We start from the raw sequence: 14,556 nt of genomic DNA, 5'->3' as shown, positions 1-14,556 counted from the left end.
AGACCAGACCCAGCTGTTATCGTATTGGTGTCTTTGGGAGAGCCATGCCCTCCTTAAGTAGACAGGAACTGACCTTTTTTTCAGGGCTAAACAGCCTGAGTGAACTGTCTTAATACATCCACCATCTTTGACTCTAGCGCCCCAAAAACATTTTAGCATGGGCAGCACCATTGAGGACTTTCACCATTTTGAAGTAGTCAACTTGGTGGAACTTCATATAAGTTACGGAAGTTTCACATAATTCCATCCAGGTCATCAGGAGGGATCAGCCAATGAATTATACTTGTGAGCAATCATTCCATAACTGCAGGTGTCAGGAAAACCCCAACCTTGACTTTTATACCTGTTCAAACACACTCCAGGTGGCAGTATGCACCCTTTCAGTTTGTTTGCCAACTCATAGAAGTAGTAGAAGAAAATGGGACTACTTCAAAATGGAGATGGTACAGTACAGTATGTAGACAGGCTAAAACTGCTTCTCCAATAGAAATCCCGCTCACACTTGGCTAGCTAAACTCATACGTAGAAACACGGCATCGAGTCTAACGACGCAGAACTGTGCCTATGTAGGCTGTCAAATCAAAGGCACTCTTTCAATATAAAGTTGTCTTTGACATAAATGAAAATGTGTTATTTTGCCACTTTCACAAGGTTGGAGTAATAACATGTTGAACTGCTTAAGAAATTGGCTAAAATCTAGGTTGCCTTTAGATTTCGAGAAAATTAACAACGAAGGAAGAATTTCTCACTTCTCTCATTGACTTTTCAAACCCCGGCCTGGTCTGTTTCGCAAGCGTTCCCGGAAGTCTCACGATGTTGCGCCTCTGGATTTAGAAACTGTGACACTGCTCATACTCTCACAGACGCAACAATGGACAGATACAATGTTGCGTCCTCTAACTATCTTTATGGAGAAACCGCAACAACAAAACAACCCACAGGACCCTGTAAATGTAGCTGTCGTTTCTTTGCCTGTCTAAAACAAAGCAGGATGGCCTGAGTTATGCGTTAATTTGATTATTTGTAAGTCCATATTTGAGTATTACGTTAGTACAAGACTAAAACACTTGAAAATGTATGTATTTATTAACTTAATGCAATTGTCTTCACGAACAATATATCTGGAAACTGGAAGCAGTCTTTATCCTCACCATAGCAACCATGGTGCTTGGCTTAATATGTAGCCCAGAACCATATATTTAAGCCATGTTTCCATTGCCACTTTGAAGTCAACCTTTGTGGGCTAGCTAAAATTGTTTCCACTTCCTCCAGAAATGTAAAATGATGCCATGTTGATAGGCAGCCAATATGTGACTGCAGCTGGCTTCGCTAATGTTGCTAGCAAGATGTTGAAGAATGTAATTCATCCTCACCATGCTGTAACTAACGTCATCCCCAAACTTAGAACCATGTATTTAGTTTGCTGACGGTTGCTAGCTAGCTAAACAGTTAGCGTCGTCGCTAGAATAACAGGCTAGCTAGCTTAAGTCCTCCCTTGCTTGTCATGGCATTGGCTATTAGCTAACCAAGCAAACGAGACAACGTTTGATATGATTTAGCTAACTTTCAATACGACCTGACCAACTACAATCCATGCTAGCTCACGTTAGCCAGCTTCTTTCAACTCTGTTTTGCTAGCTATCTTTAGGTAATTTTGAATATTGTTTTAGCTCTATACATTCAGAATAGCATTGTTGAAATATTCACAGTGTTATGTTAATGGTAAGCTAACATGGCTGCCATAGAATGTTGAAGTGTAATGTAAATGCTTCATAATGCACAAACCGCACTGTCTCAACTCTAAATACATGGCTCTCTGCATGTACACGTTTTTATAAACTTTATTTCAACTAGGAGTCCCACTGAGTCCAAGGTGTCTTTTGCAAGGGAGCCCTGCATCTTACATGATAGGTCTATATTAATAATTTAATAATATATAAATAGCTATTTAAATATATTAAAGTATTTCTGGTAAAGCAGTCAGATTTTGTCTGTACAGTTAGTTTCAGGATGTTTGTATTTTGTTCACAGCGGGATTACTATAACTGGGGTCAGAAACACTTCAAGAAACCTGAACTAACGTTAGATATCTAGATAAACTACCAGCATTCTGCAAGGCAAGGAATTAGAGTAGATGTGAGATCAGAAATTAAACATTGTTCTGAGAATGACAACTGTGCTTGCTGAGTGCTAGCAAACTAGCTTGATGAGTGTCGTTGGAAAACTCTTCTGGTGGTCAAAACAGAAACAGGTGTTCTAGCTAACTAAACAATACACAGTGTTACACTGAATCAGCACTTTGACCGTCAGAGAACTTGACCTGAAGTGACATTAACTAAGCTAATGAGATCAGGATGAACACACATGCTTTTTTCCCCTAGCAGAGACCTGACATGTAAACTCAGTCATGTAAGTATGTTAAATTGTGTAGCTAACTGAATTACTGCCTTGCACACATCCTTACACACAGGGCTCCGGGGTGACTTTTCACGAAGTACAGTTCTTGGATCAGCTTCACCTCCCCAATACTAACCTTAACCATTAGTGGGGGAAATGCTAAACTGATCCAAGATCAGTATCTAGGGGCAACTTCACCCTACTCTCACTCCAAACCCTTCTCGATTGAAGAATCACATCCAAGACGACAGACCCTTGATTTCTACTGTTTAATAATGGTAAAGATTGATTAACCCAATACAACCACAATGGCTGTTATTGCTACATTTTCATTACATTGGTAGTCAATTACTGTATCATGAAGATCAGTAACATACCGTTATAACCACACCAGTGATAAGGATTAGTAACATTTTATTAGAGGGGGTTAAAAGTGACAACTAAGAACAAATTCAAGAGAGAAAAGCCATCATTCATAAGTATGTATCTAACATCTTAGCAGAAAACTATGAATTTGCAGCTAGCTACCTAGCTAGCATGCACATGAGCTGGCATTACTCAAACCAAAAGATTTATGCATTAGGAACTAGTTGGAATTATAAGAAAGGTGGGGGGAAAAGGTAAAGACTCAACCAGTAACGGGTTACAATCTAGGCCTGGTAGTACTAGGAACTATTCCACAGCTGAAATTCCAAATAAAACATGATGGGATGGATATAGGACAAACCCACTGGACTCAAACTGATTGAAACAACATTGCTTCTACGCCATTTCAATAAAAACATTCAATGTGATGACATTGAATCACCGTGGAAAACTGATTTGCAAAAAGTTATCAAACGTGAAGGAATTTCAGGAACTGTATAATTGTTTTATTTCATGTTAGTCGACAACGCAATCAAATGTAAATCATAACTAGATGTTGAACTCACGTTTGTGCCCAGTGGGAAGTAATACTTCATTGTTTTACAAATATGTACTAAGTGGGTTGTAACCAATACCATCAATGGCAGTTTCAGACCTGATTTGAGTAACTGTGGGGGACTTTGTGATGGTTTGCATTTGTTTTCCATGATTTGGGTGAAAGGGTGATTCTGAAATAAATCCTATACATAAAAGCACATTGTGTTTCAAACAAATATAGTTCCGCACAACTGTAAACATATTCCTGCTTAAGTGCATGTTGCAATAACCTTTTAGTACATCAAATACCTATAAAAAAAAATTATTGTATTTACATATACCAAATGAAATAAATTAAGATGCAGTCAAAATTAAGTACAAGGGATCTGTGGAAGAAGTAAAAATACAATTTTTTTCAATTACTTTGTAGGGATTGTTATCCTTGTATGTTATTCTTATCGTGAATCTTGGTCAATTACTAAATTACTATTTTACAAGCTAGTACAAAACTCAACATTTGAGATATGCATTTCGTACACAGACAATGTTACTATAACAACTAAAGCTATTGGCAAATGGAATGGTATTTAAAACAATTGTTCACCATTTTCCATTCCATAGTTTTGGCTGCTTTTTGCGATCTCCTAAGTAACGACCCTGGTTACGGTAAGGTCTAGTTAGGACAAGGCAGGATAATAACTGAACAATACAAATATTATAAAGGAAACCAAAACAGTTCATTTCAAAATGAGCCATGAATGACTCATTCAGCATTCTAGTAATACTGTCAAAACCACAGTCGTGTCTTAAGGAATGCAGAAGCTTTACACACTACCTAAAGAAACAATGGCAAACAAGTAACAAGACCAGTCACAACATCTTGAACTATGATATTGCTATACATAAATTCAGCAACAGTATCATCTGTGACGTTTTGATATTGCCTTTAAGGTGGTCCATACTTGTATTAGAACTAGAGTCCAGATAAAACATTGAAAGAAACATGTCAATAATATTATGAAAAGTGCCCTAACTTCTCAGGATATCTAGTGAACACACAAGAGCCTATTTCACTATAACGCTGTTGAATTTTAGATTTCAACAAACTTTACTGACTTAAAATAATGTGTTTGGTTACAATAGGCTGCCTGAGAATTCTGCTTTTATGTTTCCCCAAACCTATAGCTCGCCGTTACCCCCAATTTTCTATCAGGTTGCAAGTTAAGAGCTTTTAAGGCTCACACACATTGCAACGAATGTGCATCTAGCGTTAGTCTGCCGATCATTCACATTTTTCAAGCGATTCTACATGTAAAATGAGTGTGCACTTGGTTTGCAAATTATGTTGTGGTGCTAACTACTCCCGACCAGCAAACCCTATTAGTGTGTCTGAGCCCTTAAGCATCGAAATGGTAGCCTGGTAGTAGCAGATCAGTTTGTGCTTTAGTCAACTCCTCTGTCAAGTTTGTCGTCATGCCATAATCAGATTGTATACCATAACAACAGAAGAGGAATTGAATAACTCCTCTGTCAAGTTTGTCGTCATGCCATAATCAGATTGTATACCATAACAACAGAAGAGGAATTGAATAACTCCTCTGTCAAGTTTGTCGTCATGCCATAAACAGATTGTATACCATAACAACAGAAGAGGAATTGAATAACTCCTCTGTCAAGTTTGTCGTCATGCCATAATCAGATTGTATACCATAACAACAGAAGAGGAATTGAATAACTCCTCTGTCAAGTTTGTCGTCATGCCATAAACAGATTGTATACCATAACAACAGAAGAGGAATTGAATAACTCCTCTGTCAAGTTTGTCGTCATGCCATAAACAGATTGTATACCTTAACAACAGAAGAGGCACTGACTAAAGCACATACGTATCTGTAACCAGATTATTGATCTTGTGGCAAAAGTTGTGAGAAATGTACATTTAAAACTCATCCCTTTTCAAACGAAGAGAGAAAATTGATGAAAGGATGAGTCCCAAATGGCACCCTATTCCCTATGTAGTGCACCACTTTTGATCAGAGCCTTATGGGCCCTGGTCAAAAGTAGTGCATTACATGGGTAATAGGTTGTCAATTTAGACACAAGCCTTACTTTAATCCCTTTTAACAGGCTGACATGGGACAGAATATGAGGAGTCACATCTCTCAGTCTGTACCCGGTCACACCATGGCAAAAATAGGATCCCACAAGCCATCTCAGTTAGCAATCTCTTGTAGATATTGGAATATAAAGTTGATATCACATAACCACAGTTAGCAACTTCTTTCAGAGGGCAGTAGCAAAAATAGCACGACAGGGCTCAAAGTCACCAGTAGTGTCTATTAGATGAGATCAATGTCCTTGTGGCTGCATCGCAGACAGGTGTCCTCTACCACCTAGTACCCAATCATCCTCCTGATCATGGCGGGTTTAGAGAAGGGCCAGCCGTACTCGTTGGGCACAGGGCCGTTGACGTTGCATTCGAAGAAGGAGAACATGGGGAACCAGATGCGGGCCCTGCGACTCTGCTGGTAAGCCCTGGTGTTAGCCAGCGTGTGGTAGTACAGGAAAAGCCTGGTTGTGATGTAGAAAGCTATGAAGACGTCGATGGAGTAGTGTTCATGGGCCGCCAGGATAAAGAAGATCCCAAACAAGTTTAGGACCCAAGATAAGGTGTGGATGAAGTTCCAACCCCTCGGTGTGTCTGTTGATGTACACATAAAAGCAGCAAATTGATAAGTTAGAAAGTTGAATTTCAGTTTGTGTCCCAAATGACACCCTATTCCCTTACATAGTGCACTACTTTGGACTAGAGCCCTATTGCCTCAAAAGTGCATTGAATGACATCTTTATTGATTCTGGTCTCAGTGTAGACCCATTATCTGTATGCGATTTTCAAATCAATCACACTTAATTTATAGAGAACATTTCTTACAGAGGATGCATTTCAAAGTGCTTAACAAATAATACAATAAAAAGGTAAGAACATTAAAAACCTAATACATTTTCTAAAATGAGAGAAATTCTAATAGAATAGTAAAACAATAATAAATTAACAGTGGACATGAGACTAATGAATTAAAATAAATAAGATGTATAGAATGTGATCAAATAGTATGGCTAAAAGCACACCAAGTAAAAGCACGGCTAAAAAGATTATACAGTAAAAAAAGTGACTGTTTCTGAGGCCCCTCCACTCCGGTAGGCTGTTCTAAAGGCCAGGACCATAATGGCTAAAGGCAGCCTGACCTTTGGAAGAACTAAAAGGCCAGACTGACTGGATACATATCTTAAAAGCATATCATACACGTATTCGGGTGCAAGGCCACGTAGCGCTTTGAAAAGCTTTAAAAACGTTTTTAAATTAACTCCAAAACTAGCAGGCAACAACTTCAGGGACTTTAAAATAGGTGATATGTATGCTCTCCTTCTGGTCTTCGTTAGCACACATGCTGCAATTAAACAGTTTCAAATCTGTCAGTGGCTCAGTTGGTAGAGCATGGAGCTTGCAACAACAGGATCGTGGATCTGATTCCCACTGGGGTCACCCATTCGGAAAATGTATGCATGCATGACTAAGTCGCTTTGGACAAAAGCGTCAGGTAAATTGGCATATATTACTATACTGTAAGTGGTCTGGTCTTGAAGCCCTTCATGCAGTTACAGCTAATGGACACATGATGGTAGCAAAGGGACAACACATGATGTACATAAGTTCTTCCCACTTACAGTCAATTACAATTATTGTCTGCAACAGGTGACAGTGAAAGTAACAGGAAAATGATATGGAACACTTACATTCTGTCACAAAGAAGTTGAGCATGGTGATGACCACTGTGTGACCGCTGAACATGTAGTCACCACATGTGTGGACACCTGTGAGAGACATTCCAAATCCACTCCAGATGGCCAGAGCTCGATGCAGTTTTGCCCACATGTCACCATATATCTGGGGGAAAGAGAAGTGTCACTATTGAGATTTTACCCTGTCGTGAGAAGAAAGAAAATTGCTACCCATAGTGTTTGTACAGTGCGGCCAGATTGTATCTATAAAAAGCTACACATGTGTGTGTGTTATGATGACATCATCCTCAGCCTGGAGGAAATGCTGATGTGTGTGTGCACATGTGCATGGAGCTGTAGTACCTTTCCTGAGCACTGCAGGTGCTGTCCTGGCACTGACAGGGAGGTGACGAACATGGTGATGCAACGCAGCATGAACACTGTCCCCATGAGGCTGCACAGGCGCCGCAGCAGAACTGACCTTCAGCAGAGCAGACGTTACACATGAACTAGACCAGTGGTTTTCAAACCTCTCCTCTGGGACCCCCGCAAGTTTCACAACTTTGTTGTAGCCCTGAACTAAACTCACTGATTCAAGTAGTCAAAAGGCATAATAATTAGTTGTGGTGTGCTAGCTCTGGAATAGTTCAAATAAATGGAACAGGTGGGTGTCCCTAAGGAGAAGTACAAATGTTTTGTTTTTTTTTAAACCCTGGACGAGGTAAAACATTCTACAATTCTATTCATTTCATGGTGAAATTCTAGATACTAGTTTAAATAATGTCTAGGCTATAGGTGTGACGAACATATTTCCCTATGGACCAGTACTCTACCTGTGCTTGTGCAGCAGCAGAACTAGCAGCCAGATATTACACAGGATCACTCCACATGCCTCTGCCATGGCAAAGGCCCATGGTATTCTAGGTACACTGTTAAGAGAAATAAATGGTTATTGGCTAATCTACTTAGATGCAAGCTGCCTGGTATTGAGCATTTTGATTATTTTCCCAGGCTTGGCTAATGTTTATGAAGTATCACAACCATTAACAGATAATAGCCAATAATAATAATAATAAGAAGAAGAATATTACGCTATCAACATTCAATATGACTTCATTGGAAAAACAAAATAGCCTAGTAGATGCAAACAGCAAGCCTAATCCAGTGCAACTGGAGAAACACACCTGACAAACCTGCATGAGGTTAAGGCAAATGGCAAGGCGCCTCTCGATTGCACCAAGATAAGCCTCTATGTCAGGTATGACAACCTGCAACTCTGCCAGTCAGATGATAAACGCAGGGAGCCTAGGGCAACATTTAGCCTAGTTGCTGCTTTCTCATTTAATTGTTGATTTTATTTAACCTTTATTAACTAGGCAAGTCAGTTAAGAATACATTCTTATTTACAATGACAGCCTACCCTGGCCAAACCCTAACCCGGACAACGCTGGGCCAATTGTGTGCTGCTCTATGGAACTCCCAATCACGGCCAGTTGTGATACAGCCTGGAATCAAACCAGGGTATGTGGTGACGCCTCTAGCACTGAGATGCAGTGCCTTAGACCGCTGCGCCACTCGGGAGCCCACATGGTATAGAGAAGACGGACCCACTGGTTGCCCTCTAGGTTACAGAGAGCTGGTAATCCCAAACTACCAGGTGTGAAACAGGGAAGTGACTCAGGGGGTATGCTAATTTGGTATAGAGCAGACTGAACTCACTCTATTAAATTAATCAAAACAGGAACATTTTACATTTGGCTCAAAATTCAAAAAGAAATGATCTTAACAGAGATAAATGTCCTCCTGTGTGCTACCTATATTCCAAGCCCTCTGACACTCCTATCAGAACACAGCAAAATCAGTCTACTTGAACAGAGCAATACTCAATCATGAGGCATCAAAGCCAAAGGAACTGAATAATATTAAGAAATGCTATAGCTGGAAGGAATGTAGTGTGGAAACCTACCAAAAAACAAGCCCACTCATCTTGCCAACAGTAATCTGAAACGTTATCACACCATGAGTAAATCCAACTACACTCTCAGTTAGAACAAGCTGGATATTCAAGTCCTGTGTGGCTCAGTTGGTAGAGCATGGTGCTTGCAAAGCCAGGGTTGTGGGTTCGATTCCCACGAGGGACCAGTACAAATAAAGTATGAAAATGTATGCACTATCAGTTCCACTGGATAAGAGTGTCTGCTAAATGACAAATTGTCAAGAGCAATGGGAGTCATCATGAACAAAAGGTCAAGCAAGCAATCTACTCAAAGTAGGAGAATTCAAGAAAACCGTTAATGGCAGGGCATGCAATTTAGATTCATAACAGGCTATGGTTGTGTCCCAAATGGCACCCTATGCCTGTATAGGTGAAACACTGGACACCATTGCAAAAACAAACAAGAGTTCATATTGGACAAATTCAAGTAGCGTAAGTTCAGTTTGCTTGTTTGGTTCCTAGTAAAATGTTATCACCACAGCATCAGTTATGTTGACATTCGAAACAGAGGTGTTTGCTGAACAAGCTCAAGTAGGTCTACATGTACATTACTTAGGATGTGGGGATCAACAGCAACCCACCTGTCTAAGAAAATGTCTGGCAAGGGCGGGTAGGTGCGCATGTCCGGCACCCTCTCGTGCACGATCACCATGACGAAGGAGGTAAATCCAAACACGAACACAACATAGATGGCACTAAGCGCTGTCTTCCAGTACTCAGGGTCCAGCCTCCTGCTCCCTCCATGCTTGTACTTCCCATTTGTATACTGAAGATACTGCTCTCCAACCGGTGCAGTGTCTGTGTTGGAGTTATCACACTCTCTACTGGAGTCTCCATTGCAGTGCCAGTCCCCACCGCCACCCTGAGGGGAGTGTCCGTCGAACGGGACCCCCAGCTCCTCCAGGATGTCCAGGTTTTGTTTCTGCAGCTTGCGGAGGGACACCATCAGCCTCTTGATGTCCCCCAGCACCTTGAGCTCAAGCGGGGGAGAGCGTAGGTCATACTCGCTGAGGGTGAGTAAGGACATGCCATCCAGACGGTGCTTGTTGCACAGCAGGTCTACATAGTGGCAGAAGCCCTCGTCCTTCAGCCACTTGGCTACATGCTTGGTGGTCCACTGTCGGATGTTCAACTGGGTGCTGCTAGACATCTCCAGTTCACTCTGAAAACTGTAAAAAACAAACAAAAGATTAATCTTGACTCCAAGAACCAAATCTCACATGTGCCCTTATCACATGTGCCCTGTCACGGGATAAATGCATATCACGTGAAAAGATATGAGGAATAAAAAAGGAAGTCCCCAAAACTATTGTAGCAGTCAGTACCCAGTACTTTTACGAAAGAGAAAACACTGCAACACTGTGTCATTACATAGAGAACTAGTCATCCACCATTTCCACTGAATCAGCATTTCAGAAATACTGTTGGTTCGCTATAAAGCCAAGCAAGACTTCAACATGAGTCAATTCAAATTTTGTCACATGCGCTGAATACAACAGGTGCGGACCTTACCGAAGTGCTTACTTACAAGCCCTTAACCAACAATACAGTTTAAATAATAGAGTTTAAAAAATATTTAGAAAATATTTACTAAATAAATTATAGTAAAAAATGTTAACGAACACAATAAAATAACAATAACGAGGCTATATACAGGGGGTACCGGTACAGAGTCAATGTGCGGGGGTACAAGTTAGTCGAGGTAATTTGTAAAGTGACTATCCTAAGATAATAAACAGTGAGTAGCAGAAATATCACTGACAAAAGAGGCACATACTATCCACTGCTTCAAGACAAACGTCACCTTCTCTTCCCATCTGGTTGTTAAATTGTGGTCACTAAAAACTATTTTCCACTGAAACATATGTGCTCCTAAGAAAGGACTTAGCCTAGCCTACAGTACATACAGTACACAGACTTCAACTTATGTACTTATCTACCTATATCCCTCAAGTACAGAAACTGTGTGTCAAGCTGATATTGATGACAGACAAAGGAACAGAAACAGTTGCTTAATCTTGAGAGGCACACCCTCCATTATTCCATTGTGGAATACCAGAGTTGTTACATATAGGGTAAAGAGCAACTTGAACTAGACTGCTTGCTTCTGTTTAGAGAACAGAGCAACCATCCATTACATTCTTTCAGGTGGGACTGTGTGTCATAAGGACACATTTTTTAAAAACTTAATAAAAAGACAGGCCAACAATGCTGAACAAAGAAAATCAAAGCAACATGCAACAATTTCAAAGATTTTGCTGAGTTACAGTTCATATAAGGAAATCAGTCAATTGAAATAAATTCATTTGGCCCTAATCTATGGATTTCACATGACTGGGCAAAGGCCCACCCACTGGGGAGCCAGGCCCAGCCAATCAGAATGAGTTCTATATTACAGAAAGCATGATGGTACACTTACTACGTGCAAATGCTAAAAGAAAGGAACAAGGTGGGTAGATAACTAAGTGTATCATTGTAGCAAAGTATTTATAAACAAAAAAACAGATCTTTGAAACTTTTCGTTCATTTTTGTTCTGTTATCTATACATTTACATTTAAGTCATTTAGCAGACGCTCTTATCCAGAGCGACTTACAAATTGGTGCATTCACCTTATGATATCCAGTGGAACAACCACTTTACAATAGTGCATCTAAATATTTTAAGGGGGGGGGGGGGGGAGCAATACAGGCATAAATGATTTTGGCCCAATAGGCCTGGCATATTCCCATGTTCAAGGAGCTTTCCATTTTGATTGGGTTATTTTGCCTAAAAACCTTTAGGCCTACCTATAGTTGTTGTTTTTTGTGAGCATTTAGAGGTTTTTAGCGGAGCAGTTGGAAAGAGGCTGGAGCGCCTGAGCGGGGCTCAAGCACCACTCCATGAGCGGGATTTCCAACTGCTCAACTCCATCATAAATCATGGAGTTGGGCTAACTTGGCAGAGGACAGTGTTCTAGTGACACGAAGTACGATTATTTTTACTAACTCAGATCTTTTCGACTCCTTCATTTAAAATAACTAATCTTTCTACTCAGTTCGTTCATTTGGGTCTGATGAACTGAAAAGTAGAAATAGTAATGATTCTACAATTCTCTCGTTCACAATAAGGGGATTATTGGAGCAGTTATTTGTGACAGACTTGTAAAACCGTGTTTTAAACAATGTACATGTGTTGATTGTTAGGCATACAAATAAGATAATGTCTTAGGACATTTGTGGCCGCAACCAGACTAAATCGTGAACGACTTGACAGAACGCATTACTTCTCTGCAGTGAGGGTGATATGAACACAATATCGTTCGTGGGCTGCAGCAGCACCCCAACCGATTCGAGTTCGAGTTTGTTGAGCAGAGGATGTGTATGTTTAAGTTCTACAAAACTGTGTCCATCATAATAATCAATTAATTCTTGAACCATGTATTTTTATTCTCTGCCTGCACATCACTACTGTGTACAGTGTCCCTGGCAATACAAACTGTCCCCATGTGATGGCATTTCCACACTTAAGTATTGCACCCATTAAACGCAATACAGATAACTTGTGGGCTTTTAACTAATATCAAATACACAATACACAGAGAATGATGGTGACATCTCTGGCAACAGCCTAGTCTTTAGCAGGCCAGGCAGGGATGACGGTGGCTACAGTAGTTAGCTGATACAGTTGAGGACTTTAGTTAACTGACATTAGCTAGCTAGATAGTTAACTAACTACACGACTGACTGATATAGCAGTAAGCTTGCTGTGTAGCTACCTAAAAATATGCAAAACACATTTCCATGCTCAGAATACATTAGCTAGCAACAAAGCGTACATTCAGGCATAGCGTACCAGTTGGCTAGCATGCTAACGTTAGGCTGATACGTTAGCTAGTAATCTAGCAGTAAATACTCACCAGAATTCAGATTCAACTTTTAGCTGCCGCGGCGAGTAATATGACTAGCTATATGGCATCTCACTTGAATCTGACGAAGCTATAGTTACGTTTAGTGCAATAAGAGGATTGAGGCAAATCATTTCGCCCGGCTGCTGATTATAGTATCTGCTTTACTGTTGACATGACCAAAAAGGAGCGACGACCGTAAATACTAGAAGAGCTGCGCACAGGCGGGCAAGTCAGTTTTCTTGTACTATGACCTCTACTGGTGAAATTACAGTATCGGTATGCAAAGCACAGCAAGTAGTCCAATGCATTGTTTATGACCCATAAAAATAACATATAACATAATGTAGAATATATACAAATTTGGTGAGTCACTCACTGTAGCCGACATTAGCTCTATGTAAAGTTGCAAGACATACGTAAGATTTAAGACATAGGTCTCAGTTTAACTACACAAACAGACATAAATCAGGTCATTTTAATTTTAGACTGAGGGGAAGGAATGACACCTGTTCCTGTCACTATACACAGGCCTATCTAAAGCCTCAACTAGGCTAATTACCACCCTACAACATCAGAAAATGAAGAGGAAAGATAGCTAATATCTCATAGGAGCCCATTTTACCACAGTGTTGAAATTGTGTCTTTTAAAATATTTTCTATTGAATCTTATTTAAAGCTCTCACAATGTCTGAAAGGTGCATTTCATTGCACTGTGTACACTACACAGTAGCCTGTGCATATGACAAATAAACATTGATTTGTATGTCGATTGTGCGGTACCAGGGGTACCAGTATCGCACATTGACTCGGTACTGGTATATAGCCTCGTTATTGTTATTTTATTGTTGCTCTTGAATTTTTTACTTTAGTTTATTTAGTAAATATTTTTCTTAAAACTGCATTGTTGGTTAATTAAGGGCTTGACAGTAAGGTCTACACCTGTTGTATTAGGTGGATGTGACATACAATTTGATTGGAAGTAGTCCAATTAACGAGAAAATAAAAACTTCCCCATGCAAACTAACATCATCTATCGGGCACACCTGCAGCAGGTCATTTACATCTGCAATATCACCCTGCAAGAACAGAGATCACAGAATGGCAGCCAGATGATGGATGACTACGATCATTTTAGATAATGACATTGGCCGGGATACACATTGCTGACAACATCTTTGTGCGTTGTTTTCTCCACATTGTTTTATGTCAGGAGAAACAGTAATCAACGTTTTGGTTTACTTTAAAATGCCATTACAGACTTCAGCCAACTTTAGCTAAAACTCAACGGCAGTGATGGGGCAACAATGCAATTAATAAAACAACATGGTCAAATCAACTCAAATATTTGGTTTGAAGATGACTGGGCCCAATACACTTCCATTGGTTGTGAGCTAGCTGTGGCAAAAACTAGCTGTGGTGGCTGTTAATAATTTTTTCAATAATAAAATAAAAAATCAAAACATGGAATACAGGTTCTCCTGGCCTATAAGCCACTTTCAGGCTGAGGAACCATCTAACATTAAGTTGTAAAATACTGACTGTTGTGAAGGGTCATGCCACTCCTACAGTCTTCTAATTGTCTCCAATTATCC

General features: G+C 40.1%; 1 protein-coding gene across 1 annotated transcript; it reads right to left on the bottom strand.

Annotated features, from left to right (window-relative positions):
* Window positions 1–2,652: 2,652 nt before the first annotated feature.
* LOC106611746 (sphingomyelin synthase-related protein 1) lies at window positions 2,653–13,150 on the bottom strand. Its single transcript, XM_014212290.3, has 6 exons — window positions 12,974–13,150; window positions 9,658–10,245; window positions 7,914–8,009; window positions 7,444–7,561; window positions 7,096–7,246; window positions 2,653–6,001 (listed from the first exon to the last, which is right to left on the bottom strand). The coding sequence occupies exons 2-6, from the start codon at window positions 10,224–10,226 to the stop codon at window positions 5,694–5,696; spliced, it is 1,242 nt and encodes a 413-aa protein (XP_014067765.1). The 5' UTR covers window positions 10,227–10,245; window positions 12,974–13,150; the 3' UTR covers window positions 2,653–5,693.
* Between the last annotated feature and the right edge of the window lie 1,406 nt (window positions 13,151–14,556).

Source organism: Salmo salar, chromosome 01 (assembly GCF_965601325.2).
Source record: "Salmo salar chromosome 01, fSalSal1, whole genome shotgun sequence".
Classification (NCBI taxonomy): Eukaryota; Metazoa; Chordata; class Actinopteri; order Salmoniformes; family Salmonidae; genus Salmo; species Salmo salar.
This window is presented reverse-complemented; position numbering and strand designations above follow the sequence as displayed.

Excerpts from the sequence above, each read along its gene's own strand:
- LOC106611746 (XM_014212290.3), bottom strand. The coding sequence starts at position 10,226 with ATGTCTAGCAGCACCCAGTTGAACATCCGACAGTGGACCACCAAGCAT. Across the intron at positions 8,010-9,657 it reads CCAGACATTTTCTTAGACAG|TGTACCTAGAATACCATGGG; the intron begins GTGGGTTGCTGT and ends TTCTCTTAACAG. Across the intron at positions 6,002-7,095 it reads CAACTTCTTTGTGACAGAAT|ACACACCGAGGGGTTGGAAC; the intron begins GTAAGTGTTCCA and ends GTACATCAACAG.